The sequence below is a fragment of the Hibiscus syriacus genome, unplaced genomic scaffold, assembly GCF_006381635.1.
Source record: "Hibiscus syriacus cultivar Baekdansim isolate YM2019G1 unplaced genomic scaffold, ASM638163v2 tig00002237_pilon, whole genome shotgun sequence".
NCBI lineage: Eukaryota > Viridiplantae > Streptophyta > Magnoliopsida > Malvales > Malvaceae > Hibiscus > Hibiscus syriacus.
The window spans coordinates 5,372,366-5,398,691 of NW_024061918.1; the positions used below are offsets into that span (position 1 = coordinate 5,372,366).

At 32.2% G+C, this 26,326-nt stretch overlaps 1 protein-coding gene and 1 pseudogene across 1 annotated transcript; both read left to right on the forward strand.

Annotated features, from left to right (window-relative positions):
- The first annotated feature begins 14,588 nt into the window (after window positions 1-14,588).
- LOC120142405 lies at window positions 14,589-16,311 on the forward strand. The gene is made up of 2 exons (XM_039157114.1): window positions 14,589-14,809; window positions 15,249-16,311. The coding sequence occupies exon 2, from the start codon at window positions 15,326-15,328 to the stop codon at window positions 15,824-15,826; it is 501 nt and encodes a 166-aa protein (XP_039013045.1). The 5' UTR covers window positions 14,589-14,809; window positions 15,249-15,325; the 3' UTR covers window positions 15,827-16,311.
- A 6,754-nt stretch (window positions 16,312-23,065) lies between these two features.
- LOC120140303 lies at window positions 23,066-25,646 on the forward strand (annotated as a pseudogene).
- Window positions 25,647-26,326: the final 680 nt, after the last annotated feature.

The following is a 26,326-nucleotide window of genomic DNA, read 5'->3' on the forward strand; positions in this document are numbered from 1 at the left end:
TTCCCCGGCAATGGTGCCAAAAACTTAATGCTACATAAGATGTTATAGCAATCACGCAAGTATATGTATCGTTCAAGTAATAAAGTGAAAGCTATAAAAGCTTCAGATATCGAACCCACAGAGAGCAAAACAGATTACAATAGATTTGTGTAAAAGATTTCAAATGTTGTAAGGTTGAATGATGAAAATAGAAATAAACAGCATGGTATAAAAATCAAAATGATAAGTGTGGGGCAGTTCTAAATCATTTGGGTGAGCAATAGATCAAATATTCAATGGATGTGGGTGATATTTAGTCGTTCCCACTATGGATATGTTTAAAAAAGAGTATTCATATGTCTAGCAATGATTAACAATATTCGATTAAGAAGAATCAACCTTCATTAATTTAATTTAACCAAATCGTTAACAATGTTGGACGATTGGCAGCATACATCTCTATATACTAAAGTTTGCTTTTCACAAACACCAACTTTGCACAATGATAGTATGATAAAATCCATAACTGTTATTTCTAAAAATTATAGAAATCATATACATAGAGATGGAATTATTTCTAAAATCTTCCCTTAAGCATGGCAGCACATAAAATCAATGTTTAAACATAAAACAAAACAAGAGACATTTGATCAAATACCTTATGTTCGAACCAAATAACATCCAAAATAACAAAATTATTCTATTAAATAATTGTCACTTCACTTATCTCAAAAAAAAGGCGAAAAAAAAAGTAGAACTCCACTTTATCGTCGGTAATACACGTCAGTGCTCCCTGGCTGTTGCTGCACTTTCTGACGAATTATTTAGGCAGCCATGGTAATGGTAGAAGAGAAAATAGGAGGCGACTAGGGTTTTTTATGATCCCTAAAATGTAAAGAAGATGTAGTATTTATAGCCCATCAAAGTCATCTTTCCACCAATAGGAAAATCCCCCTTTTTAATGATAATTCCTTTTTAAAATTCAAATTACAACCCTTATCTCACAACAGCTGTGAACAACTATCAATTCTTAAAATGTCTCCCATTGTCGGGTAACGCTACAGTGCTGCAGCATCGTCTCGATAATCTAGTCCAGCATCGACGTACAGCAATGGCTACAACATTAACAACGTCACATTATCAGTTTTGCAGTAAAAACAAACAAATCAGCCCAAGTACCAATGATTCACTCCCAATATGCAAATGATGTAAAATATGATATAATAAATATAAATATGATCCTAAAAATGCTAGAAAGCAAACTTAACCTAAGTAAAAAGGATATAAAATGTAACTCTTTTGGAGAGTTATCAATAATTATGTGTAAACAAGATTTGGGTTTGTTAAAGTATAGTTTTATGGTTAAAACTAATAACAAACTTTACTCAAGTATGAATATGTAAATGCGTAAGAGAATTTGTTTACATATTTTTCAAGATACATATGGATTTATTTCTATCCTAAAAATGTTAGAAATGTGCGTGTCTTAAATTATGATTAAAGTGAAAGAATAACCCAATTGATTCGCTCAACAAAGGTTAAAGTCAAAAGTTGGTTCTTGATTCGTCGAGAGGATGGGTTTAAAGCCAATTGGTTGAGGAATTCATGGTGGATACCCAACTTAGTTATCTAAGTTTAATGTGGATAAACCAAGCCGTGGAAAGACTCGTTGTGTACATTTATACCTACCTATCTATATGACGAATAATGTACATGCACAAGATGAGCTTAATTGCCCTTAATAAATTCATATCCCAGTCTTTAGGTGGTCTTAGTTAGAAAGACTTGATGAATTTACTGATTTTGGTTGAATATATATTCTTAATAAGTTCATAACCTAATGTTGAGTGGACAGTCCTAATCGCAGAGGACTAGATGAACTTATCGCTAGAGATGATGAGTTTTATTAAAACTCTTAACAAATTCAAACCCAAGAATTTGGGTGAACCTAGTGAGAATGGCATATTGAATTCACTGATTAATGAGGTTGAATATTTATTCTTAATGATTTCTTATCCTAGAGTTTGGGTGGTTCATTTAAGAATAAACTTGAAGAAATTCACCATACCTATTGTGAGGTTGAGCTGTTGTAAAAGCTCTTAATTATTTCATAGTCTAGTTTCAGATGTTTTATGTTGAGATAAACTCGATGTAATTACCTACACAAATGAGAAGGATTAGCCATCTTCTATGAAAAACGTTGGGTCATTTTTCCAGTACACTTACTAGAGTCCTGAGGAAAGACGGCTATATATATATAAATATACTTTGAAGACACATCGAGGACTTCGGTAGGTGAAGCGGTTAGTTGTAACCTATTCACTAGTGCTTAATCAACTAATCTCACTATTTCTCTTCTCATGTTTTAACTTCATTGCTCTCATTTTTATAAAAGAATTCTTTCGCATTAGTGGAGGAATGTTGGTAATGCTCAAATTGTAACATGTTTCTAAATGCCTTCTAATTCCATGTTTATTAGAATTAAATTGTTCTTTAAAAATGATTATTTTGCCCTCACCATTTAGCCTATAAATTGTGGGCAATTTCATTCATTTAGATATCCCTAAGCAATTTGTGTTTGCTTTGAAACACTATTTGGAAATTTTCCTTGACTATTTTAAGTTTAGAGAATAGCAGTACCACCAAAGTTCACTCCATCTTTTGGATGTATGAAGTTTGAAAAGTTATGCTAACCTCGGGGGGCTATTCATCCATTGTAGAGATTATACACATCGAGGTGAATTTGCTTCTAAGATAGTGGTTAATAGCACGACACGGTTATCATTCTTATTGGTTATTTTATTTAATATTTTTTAGTCAATTCTAATACCTCGTATTGTAGCAATCTAATTTCTGACACGAGAACCAACAATTACAAGGGTGATTGAGTTTTCATTGTCAAATAATTAAAAATACTTAGAATATATACTACTTTATAATCATCATAACTTAATAAAAAAATTGTTCTTTAAAAGTAATATTTGTCATTGTAATGCGAATATAATGTCACATGAATTCACATTATGATAATTGAATAACACGTTAATCGGTATTATAACTTTTCTATAGAAGTGAACATTTGTTGCCAATGACTGATATTCCATTCAACTCCTTGAAACATTAAATCAATTTTTTTACACAAATAATTAATCAAAGCAATACAATAATAATATTTCTCATGAATCAATTTGAATATGTCAGTAATCATGATTCTACCCACAAATTAAGTAAAATATCTATAAATAAAGGAAACACTAAAAATACATTTAAATATTGAGAAAATCTATAAATAAATAAATGAGCAGAAATACATTCAAATTAAGAAAATTAACTATAAAAGAAAATATTAAAAATATAATGAGTGATTAAGAGATAAATGTCATTTTCTTAATTGATATTTTCATGTAAAACTTTCAAGAGATGGAGTTTTTTCATATGGTGTAATAAAATCATAAAACCATTTTTTTTTTTTTTTTTTTTGAAAAGAGAAGTATGATTAGTAAGGAGAATAACCACAATACTATTCCAGGATTCCAACATGCTTACTACGCATCTATACCTTTAAACCCATACCCTGATACAAATTTCATCCTACCTTGGAACTTTGAAGTCCCATGGAAAATGTTTAACTTGGCATAAGGTCCCAAAAACCAAAAAGAAAAGACAAAACACACGCCCATGTCATAATTCCGATATGCAGACGTTATAAAGAAAAAGGATAGAATCTACAATGGATTGCTCGCCTGAAACAAGACTACCAAGGAAGTCATGCCAGAACATAATGGAGCTGTTAACCTCACTTGAGATATGAAACCTCAGCAAATAAAACACCATAATCTTGGACGCGAACACATTCCGCTACATTTGCACCTGGCCGAGGGCACTGGAGCTTACTTTTATCGATCTATTCCTGCAACAGCCAAATTCCACAGTGGTACAGATCCGACAAAAACTTACAGCAGCAGTCCACTGTTGTCTAGCCAAAGAAAAGGATGTGGTCTCCTTAAACCCTCTTCGGCCAAACAATGAGCAGATTGATTACTTTCTCTGTACACGAAACTTACCATAAATGAAAATCGGGTACATAGGTCAGAGCACTTCTCAACAGACTCAGCTACATGGGGAGGAGCGGTCCTAGGATTTACAATCTAATTGAGCGTCAACGAACAGTCTGTTTCAATCTGCAGAACGTTACTACCAGCCCACTTGGATGAGGAAAAAATTGACCAGCTTCTAGAATTCCAGAGATTTCCGCTCCTGAAGGGTCTGACATACCGGCTGATCTTGAAAATCTGCCCAAAATTTCACCCCTACAATTTCTCAAAACTCCACCAATACCAACCCTTCCCACGTGGCCTAGTCAACATTGAACTTCAGCTTCCCTGGGGGAGGGGCCGCCCAAGAATCAGAAGATGGTCTATGAGGAACAGACGGACAAGAGTGCTGAGGGGTATCTAATGAAGTCGATACTGGACAGAATTAATTTAGGCCATAAGCTTTTTGCCCAGACAACTATCCTTAGCAAGGCATTATCGAGTATACGGGTCTCATCAAACTGCTTGTCGTTGAAGATTATCTCGTTTTGAGTTAGCCATACAGTCTAAACGATTCTATAGAAAGCAAGCTGCTACAGTGGTTTAATAGAGGACTTGACAGGAGAATGCACCCACATTATTAGCAAATTTCTCAAAGAACAAGGAACCACCAGCTTCAAATTCCAAATCCTACGCCAAGCTTGCCAAATTTTCTAGGTAACAAGATAATGACAAAACAAATGAGATGATGTTTCTAAGGTTTTATTGCACAGAACACATATGCTTTAACTTTTTGTTTCATTTTAGTATTCCGCTATTGACTTTTTGTTTTATTTTAGTACCTATAATTTTTTAACGGTAGGGTACTAAAATGAAACAAAAAATAAACTTTAGGTATGGTTTTGAAAAAAAATGAAAGTTTAGGTACTAAAACATACCAAAAATGAAACTTTAGGTACTAAATGTGTATTTTACCCTAATTTTTTTAAGTATTAATTAATATTAAAAAAATATTTTTGAAAAATAAATAGAGAAAGAATTTACCAAGTCCCCTCAATTAAAAATTGTATTTATGAAGAAAAAAATATTTAACCCCACTATAATAAATTTCTAGTTTCAGCCTTGCGCTCTTGGATTGCTCTCCACAAAAATGCTTCCATTACATGTAGTAACTATGAATTTACAAACAAATTGAATAAAAAATTATCTACAAACAAAAGAAACAATAGAAATATATTAAATTAAGAATGAATATTTGATCGAATCGAGTCAAAAATTTTAAATTATTCAAATTGATGAGTTGTATTTCATTCATAAAAGAAAAAAAAATAGGTGCAGAATGAAATATTACGTATTTTAATTTTTGAAAAATAGAAGGACAATAGATTTTATAGCATTCATCTCACCTTATTCTGCTGTCAGTTACTAATAAGCACCTCATAAATTTATATTACTAAATATTTATTTGATTGATTAATTTTACTAACAATAGAAATTACTGCAATGTTTTTTAATAGTTTATTCAATATCATGGAATTGTGATTCATTTTTGTTTAAATGGGATCATGTTTTGCAATTAAAATAAATTATATTTCTATGACATTAAGGTTAGGATTAGTTGAAGTATCAAAACATATTTAACGAATAGAGCTTAAGTGTTTCATTTTTCTCGGCAAAGGCAGCATGATCTAGATTCAAGGCGTCCCTTCGGGACATCCGATAAAATTGAAACGATGCAGAGAAGATCTAGATTCAAGGCCTTAAAATAATTGATGATCTATGATTCAATTTTATAAATTAATATTTTTTTTTTGGAAAATATAATTGTTCTTGTGTTATTTTTTAGAAAAATAATTCATAAAATTGAAAAGGGTTTCTTAAAATATCTAAACAAATTAGAAAATTCTGAAACTATAATGATTTTTTTCCTTTTTGCATTATGAGAAGTTCACTCGAAAGAAACATATGTGAAATAGAATTACCTACGTCCAACTTAAGAATATCAAGGTAATTTTATCTAAAAATTACCTTGAAAAATAAAAATACTGATTTAGCACTTATTTTCGAATATGTAACAAAATGGCACCCTTTTTGATAGAAGAAAAGGGAGATAGAAGAAAAGGGAGGTGCATTTCGTGAGGTGGCACAAAGGCGCATTGTAAGGGCACATTTTTCAGGGGATTTGATGATGTGGCAAACTAGTGGAAGGCGCATTTCACAAGGAGAGCCTTTTAAAAAATTATCTTGATTTTAGGGTTAGGGTTTAGAAGATCAATTTATTTATTTTAAGGTTAAGTGGTTTAGGATTAGGGTAAAATTAAAAATCACACAAATAAAAATCCCTAAACGAAAAAATTAAACCCTAAACATTAAATTGTAAACTCGTAATTGTAGACATTAAATCTTGTAAATCGTAAATGATTAACCATAAAAATTTTAACTGTAAAATGTAATCATTCAACACTAAAATGAAAATCCTAATTTATAAATCAAAATATATATGTAAATAAATAGTAGAATAAAACCTAATGAAAATAAAATAGATAAAATCATTAATAATATTAATATGATAAAATATAAAATAAAAATACATAAAAAAGAAAAAACAAGATAATCAAATCACATAAATTGAAATATCATAAAAAATAATTACATAAGCAATGATCAACGTTTAAGTGATGATAAAAGAGATTAACATTTTTTATTATGGTCTAGGTTTCTGCAATGCCCACTTCTTTTAACTTGTTTTGACGTCTCTCGAATATCCATATCACAATGAATTTGAGTATATTTTTGACGACCTGACTCCCTTAATAACAACGGATCTGGTATAATTGTAAGTCAAGTCTGAATCTCATTTGGGTATTTTTCATTACCTATGGAACTCAAATTCATATACCTTGAATACTTATGAAAGTTGGTATATGGGATCAATATAACTTTTTTAGTCCAAATAGAAATGTGAACAAGTTGCTGTGACATGAAAGCATGTATACTTTAGAGCTTGAAAAAAAGCCACAATCACACCACATTTTTTGTAGATTAACTCTGAAAGAGTTAGATTCAATCCCTTGAAGAGACAGTGGCATTTCTGTCACACGAAATAATTCTTGTTTGCGAGAAAAATTTGTTACAAACATTCCATTTGATGTTGTAACTTTTTCTGTAGATATGTTATTAATCTTGGGTGATAAATATAGTCGTTTTGCATCCAAGTAAAATTTTATCCCCCGAACTTCACAAAAAGCTTACCCCCAAATAAAATTATATTATTTTAATCAAAGCATTTATAGATAATTGAGGTGCCCTCTTTAAGGTAGAATTGATAGCCTCATCAAAGTTGGTTGTCATATGACCATATAATATCAACCATCGTATGTATTTGTCCACATTTCTTTGTTGATGGATCTGATGTAATTGTATCCTTTCTCATTTTTTCCTTGCAACTATTGAAGCATGAACTCAAACCTTTGAGGTAAGAGTTTGTAACCTAAGCTTTATGTACTACTTAGTTGGAACTAGAAATAAATAAAATAAAAATGATTGAGAAATGAAACTAAAAAAATGTAACATACCTATGAGTATAAATAATTGGCGTTCATCATTCTTCATATATTTTCCATGGTAGTTTGCAGTAATATGTTTGATACAGTAACGATGTTAGACATGTGGGGCTTCCACATTGTACCCAAAGAGTTCATTGTTGTTTTGATCTCAGCTCTACGATCTAAAATGATGCATATTTCATCCCTCGTGACAAAATGTAAGCGTAAATTTTTCTAAAAAAATTCAAGTGTAACGTCTCGAATCCCGAGTTAGTTGTTTGGGTTAACCCGAGACCTATAAATAGAGCCCAAAAGACATATTAGAATAGTTTGGACCTGGTTAAGTTGGAAGTAGGCTTAAGTTGGGCCCAAGTGATAGAGATTTGGGATGAGTTTATTAAGAAATAAAAAGCAGATGACTAAAAGTGTAATTAACCCATGGCTCAAATCAAAAGTTGATTTCCTTTAAATGTTAATGATTTCACGTGCATCAAACCCTACTAAATACTCTTCCTTTCTCTTTCTCTTTTCTCCCTTTTTCTTCTTCTCCAAAGTGAAACAAAGGTAAAAGCTTTAAGGATTTCAAATTTAGTTGGGTTTAGCTAAGGTAAGAGTATTACTCTCCATTCCAAGAGCTTCAATTTAAGCCCCTAATTTCAAGTTTTGGTTATAGTTTCAAAAATGGGTTTTAGGGAGGTTTAAAAGAATTAAGTGATTCTAGCTCGTTTTTAGTGGATTCAAGTTAGAGGAAGTGTTTTTAACTTAAATCCAAGCACCTATTTACCTTTGATTAGTGAAAGAGGTGGGAGATAGCTCCAACACAAAGGGAAAAGAGAAATTGACCCTTGGTTGATTTGGGAGAAGTTCTAGCAGTTAAGAAGCCAAGGAACACATTCGCAACTTCTTCATATCACTTATGAGTCATTAGAGATGCATTCTACGCTTAGAGTTGAGTTATGGAGCATTCATGGTAGATTCTATGTTTTATGGTTATTAGCATGTTTAAAGTCTTTATGACCTTTTTATATCTCATAAAACATTAACAATGATTGGGGACCTCAATATGACAGTTTGGGTAAGTTTGAGTGTAAAATTTGAGCCTAAATAAGGTATTTTCGGGCGTGAGTATTGGTACTAGAAGAATAGTACCGATGCTTCTCTTATGAGAGGCAAAAAAATTAAAGGGTTTTATGAGGGAATTATCAATACCCTTTGAAGAAGTATCGATACTAGGGTTTCAGTATCGAGACAAATTTTCCAGTGTCCAATTTTGGTATCGGTACTCAATGGGAGTATCGATACCAAGGGTTGAGTACCAATACTGACCTGAGAGTATCGATATTACCCCTTATTCCTGAGTTAAAATTTGATGTTGAGTATCGATACTCTTGGTGAAGTATCCATACTTGAGGGTCAGTACCGATATCGAGAGTCTTAGTATCGGTACTAGTATACTTTTTAGGGTTTTAATTCCAAGGGATTTTAAGATGTAGTAAGGTTTCCCAATAGCTATATAATATCTATCAATAAAACTACAAGTGAGAACAAGTTAATAATCGAATACATTTAGAAACAAGATCAATTAGGGAGACATAAAACTAGCCTTAGTTGATGATCGAGGAAAACAATAAGGAAACCCAATTTACTTTAGTAAATGATATTAGTGTCGAGAAATAGAATCAATCAGATATCCTTAGGTAGTGCGCGAGGTACTTTAAACTGACTAACTAGGGTCGAGGCCCGACACTTGCGAGGGGTAAGTTAGTCGAGGGCTTAGTGTCTGATGTAGGATTCTGAGCCTCATCCTCGGTAGACTAAAGGGGTACATGAGCTCCGAGATGTAGAACCTTCAGCTGCACCATGATGTCTACCATAGAGTAGAGAGTGAAGTATACAAGTATACTCACTATTGCATTACATTTGATAGCTTGAGCATTTAATGAGCACTTTTAGTATGGTTTAGTTGCTAGTGTGGCACTTGGCTAGTGAACTCAACATTCGGAGTTTGTTTCCATGCGTAGGTACTTAGGAGGAGCTTTGAGGAGCCTTTTTGAATAGCCGTATCTAGATCGATTGTAAAGCAGAGTATGTCTCGAGTTATTCTTTAGAGGGCATGTATTATTTGTCGACCCTTGCATATTTCAAGTCGTAACTTTATTTTTGAAAAGTTTGATTGTATATTTTGATATATTTGTACTTTTGGGAGCTCCCCAGTTTAAACTTATTATATATATTTATAGTTGAATTATTTGATTTTAATGGTTTTTAATCATTGTTTTAAATGATAAATTAAATAAAAAAATTGGGTTAGCCACTCCGGTGAACCCGTGTGCCATTCTAATCGTTTGACTATGTGTCTAATCGGTTTATGGTGTTACACCAAGATTATGTATCTTCTCCTTCAACAAGAGAAAATACAACGAGAATAATGTTGTGGTTATCATATTGGACAACTGACAATAATAAAACTTACTTGAATTTTCTATACAAGAATGTACCATCAATTTGGACCACCAGTTTGTAGTATTTGACTACATTAATGCACTGTGGATAACTCCAAAAAAGATGGTATAAATGGTATTGGTCTAAAGCACTCGGTTATTCTCGTATGCATGGTGAGTTTCAAACTCAACTATTGTCCCGAGATTCAGTATTTGCATTACTTTACACTAACTGGGTAGCTCGTTGTAAGAAGAATCTCACTCGTCATGAAGTTTTATAATTGCATTTTGTTTTGTCTTCCATGTTATTCTGTAAGAGATGGTGTATTCATATTGTGATTATATAGCAGAAATCAGCACTCCAATAGCTATGTGAGAGCTTGCTTTGACCATGGGCGTGATGGCTTGACATGTAATGTTGGAATCCAAGTTTGAATGGTCATAGTTGATCCCTCTTACACAACATGTATAAGGATCGTTGTATCTTGTTAGTTCCTATATTTTTTATTCCTTTTCCTCTTTGATACATGAATCATACAGTTACATCCGTTATCACGTTAGACGTAGTGGCAAACATATTTTTCGATAGTGGATCGATTGACTCTAGAGTGAATTGAATTATGAATATTGTAATTCTTAACTGCAATCATTGCTTCATATTTATATGTGAGCTCTATTCCAATATATAACGGACCATCATTGACTGTTGATTTAAATCTATAGTCTCCAACATTATGCATAACCGAAAATTTTGGCTCGTACATTGCGTCAAAGTTAGTTTCATACATATGTGTTGGAGGCTCAATTTGTGTCTTATTTATGATAACTAAATCTGCACTATCATCAGATGAGTCCATGTTAAATTACGGTGATTCGATTTTAACGTTTAATCATGTCTCAGCACCATCCGCATGTGGCTCACGAAGTGATTCTTCTGGTGCATATGAGGGTTCCTCTATTAATCTGATGTTCAGGACGAACAAGTTGGCATATGAATGTCTTCCCCTTGAACTTGAAGGCATTGTGTCATATGGGTTTTGAACAGATTGTTGTGTAGAATGCATCTCCATATTGAGATCGAACAAGTTGACAGATGAATGCCTTATCCTGGAACTTGAAGGTATAGTGTCATATAAGTATTAAACAGACTGTTATGTCTATGGCATTTCCATGTTGAGGTCAAAAAAGTTGGCAGATGAATGTTTTCCCCTTGAACTGAAAGGGATGTTGCGATATATATTGTTCGTGGAGCCACCTCAGTAGAGATCGTAAGTAATTTCTGATTAATACCTCCTCATTAAACTTGATGCCATGCCACTAGGAGGTGGATTTATCATTAATGATAAGAAATCATAACAAATTATTTTAGTTGTGTTGTCAACTTGATGAGCCAACCTATAGTAAGAGTATAATGACATACCATGAATCGCACATACTTTAACAAATGTAGCTTACATTTTCGTAATAGTTTCTGAATTTTCATTCTTAGCATCAACCATCATAGCAACATTATCATCGTCGGAGATATCAAATGATGTCTATGTTAATGGGAAAAAATTTAGTAGAAAATATGTACTGAAGTGAAGATAGTCTTCTAGTACTTCCAACATGAACTTTTAAAGAAATTTTTGTGATTAACTTCTTAAGAGTGATGTTTCTCTTGAAGGTTAAGTGATATAATGATATGATTAAAAAACAAATCCCTCTTCAGATTGTCGAATTTTTCAATTATAATAAACAATAGCAGAAATACAACCCATTTTTCAGAGAGTACCGAATTCATTTATAAATAAATTCAGTATTAAAATTACCTTAATAATAACATGAAGACAAATGGTTCATTTACGATCAAACATAAAAAAAGACATGTGATACCACGCCTATGATTTGAGAAGAATGAGACACATGTCAATAGTAGTTTTACTATAATTCGTTACCCGATACATTTCTCAAAACAGAAATCCCATAACTACAGAGTCTTAACTCAATGTGTTGGTTACTTCAAAATCAATGAGGTGATGCAACCACATACACTGAACTTGGTTACGATATTTTTCGAGCATCAAGATCCCTCCTATGATTCATAATATGTATATCCGAGAAAATGTTTTTGCCTCATTATCAGAACACCTTTTGTTCAACTCTTGAAAAGTGGATTGCAGTCATAATAACGTTATTCAACCACAGTTGAACTCCATCGAAGAAGCTTTAAGATACTTAATGCACAGAGAATGTTAATTATCATCCGCCACATCACAAATAACAGTTCAATCTACCGAAAGCCCCAAATGCGAAAGCCCCAAATACATTTAAACATCCTCTGGAGTAATGGTGCACTCCCCACGTGGAAGATGGAATGTGTGTTTCTCTCATCTCTACCTCTCAACTAGTGCAGAAATGAGGGTGGGTTCAAGTTTACAGCCTCCAACAATTTTGGCTATGTAACCAAATTCGACCTCAGATAAATAACTCTAGATAAGACACATTGTGTTCATCTTATTGTTTTGAATAAACACTTCTAATATACGATCATTTTGTTAATTAATAAACATTATACAAATTAAAATTTGAAATAATATTCAAAAAAATTATTGAAATAAATAAAATATGAAAAAATTAAAATAACATAAATTAATATTTTTACCATATCGACCAAATGCCTCAAAATATTATTTACATCTAATCGTAATATTTTCCGTCTTTCATTTTATAACTACTAAAAATTAATAATACAATTAATTAATAAAATAATAAATATTCGATAAATTTATTAAAGGAATAAGAACAACAAATTTACACCTTCAGTAGAAAAAATCGATGACCAATCAACTTAAAAGAAATAAATAAAGAGAAAGATAGATTATATTAGGTAGGCCTGTAAATAAACTGAACGTTTAACGAACCGTTCATGAACCATGCGGCGGGAAGTTCGTTTATGTGCGTTTATTTATTAAATGAACGAACATGAATAAGATTTTGTGTTCGTTTAATTAAATGAACGAACACAAACATAGGTCTCGTTCGTTCATTTACCTTCGTGAACGTTCGGTTATGTTCATTTATGTTCGTTCATTTATGTTTAACCTAATATTCTTAAATCAATTTTAGTGATCAATTTGTAAGTATCTTAAAAATATTAATTAATATGATATTCTGATGACCAACTCCATATTAATCCAATTTTATTTGGAGATTAAATCTAATATGTTAACCCGTGAGGCACCTCGCTCCTATATTAATTTTCTCACTTTTTTTCCCAAACGCTAGTGTTCACTGGAGAGTGGAGACGATCGATGAAAGCTTCAAAACAAGTTATATTATAGTGCAATATGAAGTTTTACATGTCTATTTTCATCTCTTTCTTTGTTTTATTTGGCTTAATAGTTGATATGTAAAGTTATTGCGGGTATCTTCACATCTAAAACTCAAGAAAACATCATACTTCTTTCTAGAAATAGATGGGAAGCTAAGGGTAACAATCGGAACTATATGACCATCAGTAAAGAGAAAAATATATAGAATTTGCCAAAAAAATCAAACAAAGATTTCTATGCAATTTCTGAAAAAAATGTAATAGCGGAAGTAATTGGTTTTCCAGGAAGAACTCATTAATAAGTAGAAAATACACTTTGACAATGAACTTTTGTTTTCATAGTTCTTGTGTGACCTTTAGTTGTGGAGTAGACTTTAGGTACGTTAAAAATTTGAATAGTGGTTTAACAATAATATCAGTTACAATATGTAGCATCTGAGGGATTTCGGGTCTATGTTATTGCCTTGTAGTCCAATTTGTACCGTTCGAAATCTTCATGCTGTTAAATTTTCTACTCTGCCAACGGAAAATACCATTATTAACAAATCTCACTAAAGTTTGACATTGATGTCACAAATATTTTAGCCGACGAATTTATTAGAATAACGTAGTGAAAAATGATTGTTCATATGTAATCATGGGCCACTAAGATAAATGTTATAGCGTTAAATTAAAGTCGTGTGAATCATTTAATATCTTTAAAAGATCGATCGAAATATCTTATATCTTCAAACATTTCATCACTGTTAATCAGCTCTTATGCTATTTATCACTGTAGATTTGGTTGATTTGCATTGTCGACTATTTTTCATAAAAGAACAATGAAAGGTAGGGTCTCCAACGCTTATGTTCGTTTATGTTCGTGTTCATTTATGTTCGTTTATTTATTAAATGATCGAACATGAACAAACTATATTCTTTAATGAACGAACATGAACAAAAAAAAATTTATTCGTTTATGTTCGTGTTTGTTTATATTCATTTATTTATTAAATGAACAAACATGAATATACATCCGTTCGTATGTATTCGGTTCGTTTACAGACCTTATATTAAAGAAGAAAGATGATAGATTTTTTTGATGTGATTAGTTTAGAAATGGGTACTTTTTATTTTTATGATTTTTTTATAAAATTATATAATATCAATATATACGTGGCAAACTACCATTCTCTCGAAACATGTGGGTGTCAGATTTTACTGCACGATGATTGGTGCTGGTTGACCTTCTGACAAGTTACAGATAAAGACACAAACACTTTTGCAAAATAGGTTAGATTTCAAAAGCAAGGAAGATTAGATATGGTTTTGAAGGCGACATAATACAAAACACACCGATCTTCGTCCTAAGATCTGAAATCCTCGGTGGGTTTTGTTTTCATGTAGTGTAGCTTCACTTTTTGGTTGTTTTTTGGGGTCAGATTCAGTTCGATGAGTCATCTTCAAAGTTGCTGAGTTCACCCTCCTAGTTTTATTTTGTAGTTTGTACATAAAAGGGTAAGCTTTTAAATTTCAGCCCTTTATGAACTTCTGTTGTGATTTTGTAATGATTGCTTGTGATTGGAAAGGTCTGTCATAGTATTATGATGTTGAATCCTTCGAAAAGTTGGATACTTTTGTTATTTGTAATTTTTCTTGATTTTTCTGGATTTGACCCCGTTTCTGCTTGATTCTTGATGGGATTTCCTTTTGGTTTATGATTTTGATTTTGTGATGAGATTTGATGCAAGAACTTGAAATTTTGGTTTACTGTTTAAGGGTTTGATTCATAATCTGATGTTTCATATTCATATTACAAATGAAGTTTTGGATATGTAAAATTGTTGCAGATGTTGAGATTCGACCCCGTAACCTATCTGTTTGTTAAAATTCCTCAATGGTTACTCAAGTATATACTAATTTCATTTTTTTATTCATTTTTGTTGTTGTATGACAGGATTTTTGACTTCATTGAAATGTCTGGCAAAAAAACAGGCTTACAATAATCATATAATTGTAAAGGAAACATCAAACATGGTTCAGGAACTAGAAGCTATCAATGGAGGTGGTGGAGGATCAATTAAGGTGGGAACTAAAGGGACAATCAGTTCACTGATGACAAGGGAACTGGACTCCATTAAAACACCAAAGCAAACACCTGTATCTCTTAGACACAAGTCTCTGGCTACATCAGTTGATGGTTCATCTGCGATTCCGAGACGTTTACAGCTGAGGAAATCATCGGATGGAGTCGGCACCAGCGGCGTTCATAGCGGCACGAGTTATAAAAGCCTCCAAGGTTCTGTTCAGAAGACACGAAGCTTTTCTAAAAACGTGCATCAGATGCCAATGCTTGGCTCCGAAAATGTTGCATTAGAAAGAACTCCTATCAGACAGAAAAGTGACAAGAAAGTGTCAAACATTGTTGAAGTTGTGGACGTAAAATGTGGAAATTCGGATCAAGCATGGGCGAGTCCGATAACGAATCGTCTCAAGAAGCTCGGATTCTCCAAGCTCTCCGAGAGCATCATCTAGTCTTGAAACTTCTTCGAATCCGATTTCAGGTTCCTATATCCGAAACCTGAAACCCCGACCGGCCTGTTTTCCGATACTTCCACCATAGAACAAATGCTTGCTACAAGTTTGCTGCCTCTATTCTTCTTCTTTTCAGCTGCCACAACCGGTCCAACAATAGATCTACAACGAGGCTTGTTCGAGCAATCCCGACAGCGTATCTCGAGCCTGAGCCGGTTGAAGTAGTCGATCTCTTGCAGTAACAAGGATCCCACAGTTCCTTTGGTACCTATTTCAACAGGGCGATGTGCAGCCACTTCAACTGCAACATTTTGGCCACTGCTTTTTGATCTTTGCATCCTTTGTTCTTGGTGTTTCCACTGGTTGTTTGGTCTATCGTATGCTTTCGATCTCTCTTTATTTAAAGTGAACTACATTGAACATTTAAGCTCCTAACTAACAGTGCCTGTTTTACTTCAACTACATTACATTGGTTTTATCTTAAAGCTATTTGGTGCATTGTATTGTCAGTTACCTACTGCTGATAAGCTTACATAAATGAACTATGAAGATTTTTTTCACCGTACTGCTCCTGTTTGAGTTTTGAAATTAATACGGACGTGTATAATTTTCATGGACAGATGTTAGAATTTATGTCAAGGTACGAATTTAGGAGATTATATTAGAAATTTAAGAAAAATGAAATTATAAAATTTCAAGTGGCTTTATATTACCCACAACACCTTCTTGGTTCATCTTGTCATATTAATGCCCTTTCAAATCGAAGAAAATATGGTATGGAAATATAAAGAATGATAACTAAAATCTTTAAGTAAAGGGGAAAGTAGATGTGTAGTGACCGATGATGAATTCATAAATATATTTTTGGGATGGGTACATTGTTAACAATATAAATTTTTGTTCTCTTTTTTTCTATTTAAGTTTGTATTGTTTTTCATAAATCATATTAACTTTTTTTCTTCTTCAATTTTCTTTATCCTGCGGCGGCACCAGGTTTAATGTTGATTGTCGACTACCGATATTCTTTTCTTTTTTTTTTCTTTTTTTTTAATAAAAATAATTATGTATGTGTTACATGTTTATCTCTGTCTTTGTGGCATGTTTATCTCTGTCTTTGTGACACATTTATCTCTGTTTTTGTGGCATGTTTTTCAATTTTTTTTCTTGATCGTTTGTCTGTTTTTTTTATTTATGTTTTCTCATAGTTGTATTTGACGATGTCAAGACTGATCAATATAGTGTTTATTTGAAAATTTGTTGATCTTCCCTGCTATGAACCTTTAGATTGAATTTGGATGCGTGATTTTGCATTTGTGGATAATTTTTCATGACACTCGACTCTGATCTGCATTCTCGGTGATCTTTCAATAACTTAATTCCCTTTTGTGGTTCGTTTGCTGATGTAATCAGATTTATTCGTATATATTTTTGTTCAAGTCTCTTGGTTAGGTTTTTAACCTTTTCCATGTATGATCCTTATATGATCTAAAGTGGCTGATTTTTATGTTATAAGAAAAGTCCAAATTATGTATTTAGTTTACTATGATAGTTGTAAACTCTTATTATAATTTAGGATATTTTTCACTTTTTTAATAATACTAGCGACTTCTATTAAAAAACAATATAAATTTTTAAATGGATGGACATAAAATTTTTAAGGTGGACACTGTCAATAAAATATATATCTAATCAAAGAAAACTCAAATTTCAGAGTAGACACCATCAATAAAATAAATAATTAATCGAAGAAAATTCGAATTTTAGAGTGGACATGTACTAATGATGCCATGAGACAAGCAAATCGAAGTAATTGTGATGTTTGTAGGGGCAATTTCTAAGAGATCATACAAGATACTTAGGGATAGGCGTAAAAGTTTACGTTAGGGGGTGTGAATTTAAGAAGTTATATTAAAAATTTTAGAAGATGCGGAAATATAAATTTTAGGAGATGTGAAATTAGAAAAAATTCAAAAAAAATCTAAAATATAAGAAAATCTAAAAATTTTAGAGGGGCTACCGCACTCCAACACCCTTCTATCCATCCATTAAGATACAGGTTTCTTGTCGTGGTCTTTGTAATGGAGAATCTTTTGTACTGGTCGATTATTAAAATTAAACCAACTATATAATGGCTTACATAATTTAAATTGAGGTTTTTTATGTTAAAGTGAGGTCTTAAAAAGGGCACTACCTTATCTGTGTCATGGCGGTGTTTGATGTTCTACATATTTAAGACCGTGACGTTTAACCTAGTGAATGGTAGGGATATATGGTCCCATGAGCAGCTTATGTACTTTTATGGCACCCAGGTAATAGTGTGATTCTTTTTTTCATTTTTGTTATATCTACGGGACATGTAATTCTTTTGAAGTCATAATTCCGCGGCTAGGATCATGTTTGGAGAAAGTCTTCCATGAAGGAAGTCTTTCGGTCGACCATCAAACTTTGAGAAGAACATGCGATAAATCTAATAGATTTATCAGGATCGGATCTATTATCTGACTAATGCATTTATACACATTATTAACTTACAAATGATAATGATGATCTTAAATCTGACATTAATATACACGAAGGGTCTATGTATAAAATCCAATGATTGACAGAGAAAAGGACCTCCCTCTTTTTCAAATATATATTTAAAAATCAATTCGATATCGCTACTCTCTATTACATCTTTAACACTAATTTTACTAACGGTTGATCAATGATCGACATCAACTCTCTGCTCAAATCAGAAAGAGTGAATTGTTCATGATCAATACAACCACCTTGTTACTATCAATAATTTTGATTGTATATGGTATATTTAATCTAAATCATGTTTTTCGTAAAATATTAAATATAGTTAGATACAAGTTACTAAAATAATGACAACTGGGTTGTATGATTTTCTAAGCCTATAAACATCATGCTTAGGTTTGAACCATGTCCCGTCCTCAACCTAGAATAGGTAATAAATTAAATGGTGTAGTGATGGTTGGGTGAAGAGGGACTAGAATGTCAAAAAAGTAGGGCAGAAAATCCGTATTTCATGGATCATGTCTCTTGACTTCATAAACTGTGGGTGTGCCTAGGCATGAACGAGAGGAAACAGGATGGAGCAGCTCTTAAAATTTAAAATTATTATATATTTTAAATTTTTTATGTATTTTTTTTAAAAAATTTATTTTGTTCCTTTAAAATTTTAGTTCACCCCTAAAGTATTAGTTCATTCGTCTAAAATTTAAATTCGTTTCCCAACATAAAATCATATGTTCATTCCTATGCCGAATAAAGTGGATGGTCCTCAAATATAATTATTTGGTCCCAATGTTCCTGTTCCTATCATCAACTAAACCTAATTTAGGTTTCTTCTTTAATGAAGAAAAACCATAACCTATTGCAATTGAAATTGATTTGTATCTTTTCTTTTTATTATGTTTCCTATTGGATACTGCTACTAGCCAACTTTCCCCTCTTTTTTTAGGGCCATGCTCGTCTTTGAGGATTTTTTTAATCTAAGTAACATCGTTTAAGAATTCATTAGGGGTCTTTGTAGTAAAAGAAAATATTATTTTTTCTAGACCCGAGATTCGAGCAATTATATATATATATATATATATATGAATAAAAATTATGAACAAATAATATCTTATAAAAATCTCAAACTATAAAAAAATATTATAATTTAAAATAATACTTATGTCACTCATCACAATGTAGTAGTAGGTGTCAGCAAGAATAAATTGAAGGGGTTGAGAGGGGACCATTGTCCTTTTTGAAAATTTTAAATTTGTATATATTTTTTATTTTTAATTAATAATATATTTTATCATTTAAAATTTTATAAGTTTATTATTCTTAAAATAGTAGATATTTATATCTCTCAACGTAAAACTTCAACGTCAGTATCTCGTACCTATGCCTTGTTTTTGGGTCTAATGTTCTAAGAGTCATTGGACTTGTTGCATTTGAGTCTTGATGGGCTCAATGTTGCAAAGAAGAAGAGATGAGGTGGTGTAATGGCAGCTATCACATGTTGTCGTAGGGGTGAGTAAAATTTAATTAGATTTGAAAAAATTGATTTTTCGATTTAGTTCAATTTAAGAAAACTTGAATCAAAGTGATTTTGAGTTATAATTTCATAAACTCGACTTGATTCAATAAAAATTTAAGTTTAAATCGAGTTGTAAAATACAACTCGAATATCTCAAAATTCTTTGTAATTAATAGATTAATGTTTAAGTTTGAGTCGGGTCTCTTGAATTTGTATAATATATCTATATCACACATGAATATATATATATATATATGTATTGTATATGAAAAAATATGAAGATATATATATATATATATAATATTTAAATTAAAATCAAATAATATTATAATATTATAAATATTTACAATTAAATTTAAACAAAAGTTCGAAAATTTAACTCGACACGAATAAAAAAATTCAAGTAAATTTCGAGTTGTAAAATAAGATTTTTCAACTCGAATAACTCAAAATATTTTAACTTGACTCAATATACTGATAACCCTACCTATTGGATGGTTTTGTTTTTATTTGAATACAGATAACAGGTGGTTTTGGATTAATAGACGATTGTCTTCGTGATTCGAAGACTAGGTTTTTTTTGGTAAATTATATATTTAGTATTTAAATTATTAATTTTATTTTATTTAAGAATCTACTTTTTTTTAAATCTTACCTAACATTTATTGTATGTTGTAATTTGGTATCCAGTTGATAAAAATGACGAAACTGCTAATGTGATATTTTTTGTTTTTTCCAATAACAACGAGATATTACCTTATGATTATGGATGAAACTATTAAGGGCATGGGAGGGGATGTGTCCCTCCCAAAACCGGCAATTTTTTTACATTTAGTTTATATACAAAATTTAAATATTTATGAGATAATTATGAAATTCTCCATAATTTTAGAAAAGTTATATTTTGCCCCCTCAAGTTGAAATCTTGATTCCATGATTATGTAGGGATGGCAAAAAAAATCAAATTCATCGGGGAAAATCGAAAATTAAATTAAACGGGTCGGGTTCGGGGACGAGGACGGGGAAAAATAGAATGCTTTAAATAGGGACGGGGATGGGTTTGGTAATCCCCGCCCCGATTACCGAATACCCGGCCCGATAAATATTAAAAATAATTATTATATATATATATATATATGTAATATTAATAAATTTAATTTAATTTAAATATATATATATATATATAATATTTATATATTTAATTTAAATATATATACCGGCCCGATACCCGTTTAAATAACCATTTATACTAAACGGGATACTCATTTCCCCGCGGTTTTCCCCGATTATCCGATAGGGATCCCCGCGGTTTTTTAAGCGGGAACAAGTAAGAGTTTTTTAAACAGGGACGGGGACGGGGGGACCAATCCCCGACCCGAAACCGCACCGTTGCCATCCCTATGCTTATGGTGGCATGTCAATATCATCGTTAAGTTTTTAACGACGGGAAACTAAAATAAAACCTAAAACTAAACATTAAATATGAATTTGAGGAAAAAAATTGAATACTAAAATGGAACAAAAATATTAATTAGGTATTAAAAATATAATTTACTATTTTTTAAATAATTAGTGAGTTTATAAAATAATATTTGTTCGTATTATTTTATGATTATTAACAATACACATATAGTACAATAATGACTGCTCAAATTTAGTATCTCAACGAGAATAATACTCCCTTAAATCAAATTGACAATGTTGATGTTATTGGGCTATTAAATGGCTGAACCCCACTCATGTTGATGTGATCCCAATAGTCAAGTTCAAACACATGAATTGGGTCCACACAATTGAAAATTACAGATGGCCTCAATATTGACAGAGGCCATAGTAACTCCATTATCAATCTGTGTTGTCTTCTCTATTCTAAAAAAGTTGATTCTAATTGAAAGGATTTATGATTTAAATTTCATGAATTTTGATTTGATTAAATTTTATAAACTTGAGTTTTTTTAATTTGAGTTTGAATTGAATTGAATTATTTAAAAGATAATATCAAATTAAACTTGAATTTGATATTAGGGTGAATAATACTCAATTTCATTTAACTCAAAAATAATAAGATAAGTTACTTTTATATATTTATCGATAATTGTTATTTCCTATTTATATTTTTAATTAAATTTCTATTTTATCAAATAAATGTGTGTCAATCTTGTCGCGTTCACAGAGTTTCGGTCTGACGGGACGTGCGACCTTAGACGCTTCTTGACTCTTCTTAATCAATTCTGCTCTTAAGTAACCCTTAAACCATGCCTTGTGAGAATCTAAACTTGAAAAAAGGCTGACATCAAGCCCTCAAGGCTTCGATGGATGCAGAAGCTTTAACACCAACAGGGTTATGAAAACGATCAAAGTTGGACACGTGTGTGGAAGTGTAAACACTACGGAGGCTACTCTAACCATCAAGAGAGGCAAACAACACAAAGAGAACTTAAGAACAAAGAGAAAAAAAGTAAATGCCTTAGAGCTTTATTACTCTCTCAACTAAGAATGAGTCGAACAAAATAGAATTCTAAGATATATAAATGAAGGGTAGAGACTCTATTTATACTTGATTTCCCTCTCAATCAATGATCTAGATCAATTTACGTCAATAGTAAGATCAACCCAATTAATACAAAATCCCCTAATCTAAAGAAAGTCAATTTCAATCATATTTAATCACGTCAATTAGAAGGAATCTTCGTTGGATAGTTGTTCATAGTAGATATGATAATAATCCTCCATAATCTTCTCTAATTTGTTGTCTCTTGCTATATTTGCTCCGTCACAATGGACATTATCCTATATGATGTCACTATCCATATTTGCAAGGTTAGTGTGAACGAGCTTTTTATTATTCTCCAAATGATGAGTCAAGTTTGATACTCTATATAAAACCTTTTTTTAGCATACTATTGCACTAATTAAGTACAAGTTTTTATTTTAAAATTGAGTGAATTTTTTAAATCTGAATTAGACCATGTGAAGGGTGTAATTGTTTTATTTTCATATTAAATTTAGGTGGATCAAAAAACCAATCCAACTGGTGCTATACCTATTATTAATTTCAATGTAAATTTAATTTTAATAAAGATAAAATTAAATTAAAGATTTATGCTATTTTTTGTATAGTACTATGATTAACATATCAAGATTGCTAACATTGGCCATTGGTGTTTGTTACGAAAAACCCTAAAATTTAAGTCTCGAAAATGGCCGGCGCAGCCACTATCAACCTCTCCAATCCCCTTCCTTCTTTTTCCTCCTCCCTCACATTTCCATTCAATATCAATAAATTTACATCTCCGCGAACACCTGTGAAGCCTTTTTCCATTAGTTGTACGTTAAGAAGAGAAGCAGTCGCCGTTGCTCCAGTTTCAATGGAGTCAGATCCGACCGGATGGCAGCGTCCTGACTCGTTCGGTCGTTTCGGAAAATTTGGCGGGAAATATCCTGAAACCTTAATGTATGATCTCTCTGAGCTGGAAACTGCTTTTCATTCCCTCGCTGAAGATGATAAATTTCAGGTTAGTTCCGTCATTGATCCAACTTACTCGCATTCATATGTGATTATTTAATGAATACGTATTTAGTTAGTTTGGATTTGGTATTTAATGTGCTCTGTGTTGGAATTTGGGAAATGTTCGTTATTTTACGAGGAATTTGATTATTGGTTAGCTGAAGAAAATGTGTTGACTTTATAGATAGGATACGGAAATGATTATCTTTTCATTCTTACTTCAATTTTAAAAGTTCGGATTTTGATTGTAACTTTTGACAACGGCTTTTGCTTTCCTTGGAAAAATGGAATTTCTTGTTATAAAATTCAAATTTATATAGAATTAGATCAAAAGCATAAAAATGTAGGAAATGTGGTAAGCTATTTAGTTTTTGGAACTGGAAGTAGTAATTTTCAAGAAAACTATTTATGATTTGCATGAAAAACTTGCTGGGATTTTGAAAGACTATGTTGGTAGGGAAAGTCCACTTTATTTCGCGGAGCGGTTGTCTTAGCATACAAGAGTCCTAACGGTGAAGGGCCAGAAATATACCTTAAGAGGGAGGATCTTAACCACACTGGTGCTCACAAGATCAATAATGCTGTTGCTCAGGCATTGCTCGCCAAACGTTTGGGCAAGAAGCGGATTATTGCTGAAAATGGCCAGCATGGAGTTGCAAGTGCAACAGCTATTGTCTGTGCAAGGTTTGGTTTGTAGTGCGTCATTTACATGGGATCTCAAGATATGGAAAGACAGCCACTTAATGTTTTCAGAATGCAGCTTCTTGGTGTGGAGGTAAGTGTTGTAGTGCAGATTCTTTATCAACTTATCAATGGATTGGCTGATTTGGCTTTTGTGTAGTTTGGTTTTAAATTTCATCTTTTGCCACCTAGGTTAGAGCAGTTCATTCAGGCACTGCAACGCTGAAGGATGCTACATCTGAAGTAATCCGGGATTGGGTGACCAATACGGAGACAACTCGTTATATTTTGGGGTCAGTTGCTGGTCCACATCCATATCCTATGATGGTCAGAGAGTTCCATGCAGTGATTGGTAAAGAAACAAGAAAACAGGCTCTGGAAAAATGGGGAGGGAAACCGGATATATTGGTTGCATGTGTTGGTGGAGGTTCAAATGCTATGGGACTTTTCCATGAGTTTGTTAACTACAAGGATGTTAGGTTGATTGGTATAGAAGCCGCAGGGTTTGGTTTGGATAGCGGCAAGCATGCTGCTACTTTGACCAAGGGAGAAGTCGGAGTGTTGCATGGAGCTATGAGCTACTTATTACAGGATGAAGATGGACAGATAGTTGAACCTCATTCAATTTGCGCAGGGTTGAGATTTCATAGTGAATTCATTCATTTTTATGTATAGCTTGTTTTGTTTTGTTTTGAATAACTTGGAAACTTTTTGTTGTGGCTATCAGCTTGGATTATCCCGGGGTTGGGCCTAAGCACAGTTTTCTGAAAGATGTAGGGCGTGCTGAGTACCATAGTGTCACAGACGAAGAAGCACTTGAAGGTATGAAACTACCCGAAGACCAAAGCGTATTCTTTTTAAATAAAATAGTTGTTCATATAGGCACATTATTTCTGTTCAACCCTAAAATCTGTCTGCCACTCCATATTAGAACATTGCACATATCTTTGTTTGTCTTTTTTATGCTTAATAAAAAAGTATAATCCATAGGACCTAGGGAAGTTTCATATGGTGTAGAAACATATTTCATAGCCTTCAGTTTGTTTTCACCTAATCATCTCTTTGTTTCTTCAATCTTCTAATGCCCGTCAAAGCATCGACATTTTCTTGTCAACAGTTCATTTTCTTTTCTCTGTGATGGGCAGTTTATCTAACATATTCTCCTTTAAAATGTTTTGACTGATATTAACGTTACATTTAAAACGTTCTTGAACGTCAAAGCATTTTTGCATCCTTCTCTCCTTTTATTAAAGAGATTGATTATACGATCGGTCTTTAGGTGATGATTTACGGTCACACTTTTGCACATCCTAACATTTCCATCTCACCTATTTTCATATACATGTGGGATATTTGTCTGTCATTTGATTGCACGGTGGTGCTTGAGTTGATACGTTGAGTTCCACATTTCAGTCAGCTTTATCACTAATAGAACTATTTGTAAGTTACCATCGATCCTTACTGGTCGTAATGCAGCATGCAAACGATTATCTCGACTGGAGGGCATAATCCAGCATTGGAGACGTCGCATGCACTGGCTTACCTGGAAAACTGTGTCCAATTCTACCAAATGGTACCAAAGTTGTGGTTAACTGCAGTGGCAGAGGAGATAAGGATGTTCAAACAGCAATTAGGCATTTGGAGGTATAGCTCTAATGTTTTTCTTTTTTTTTCATTAGTTTTTCTTCATCCACCGTGAAAATAAATTGCTCAATCCCTTGTTTGTAAAGAAATGATTTCATGGTGTTTCAAATTGTTCCTTAAATAAGTATTACTTGCTTTGTTTCACACGTATGAACACAATTGCAGAAAGTTTGACAGTTTTTATGTTATATAATCCTCATTTTTTTATAGAAGTTATATAATCCTCATTCATCATCAGATATTTTATTTAATGAAGAAATTTGAAGGTTTCTTTTCATTTTAATCTTTTTAAATTCAAGAATAGCATTTTGGTCTCAAATATTTTATTTTAAGATAAAAAGACCTTTAATTTTTGATTAATTAATCACTTTAGTCATTATTCTTTATTTTTAGAGTATTTTGACCCCGAGCATTTTAATTTTCATTTTAGGGCAAAAGAGTCTCTATTTTAGACTGTTCACCTTGACTAATGTTTTTTATTCAGAGAAACTTTTTTACCACAATGAGCATTGAGCGTCAAAATACTTCAAAAAAAAAAAAAAATTAGAATCAAAATACTATTTAAACAATAATTATAGATACTTTTGTTATTATACGTGATTTTTTTTTGTTCAATTATATATTTAAG

Bases quoted from the DNA above. Each gene is read 5' to 3' on its own strand.
- LOC120142405 (XM_039157114.1), top strand. From the start codon at position 15,326: ATGGTTCAGGAACTAGAAGCTATCAATGGAGGTGGTGGAGGATCAATT.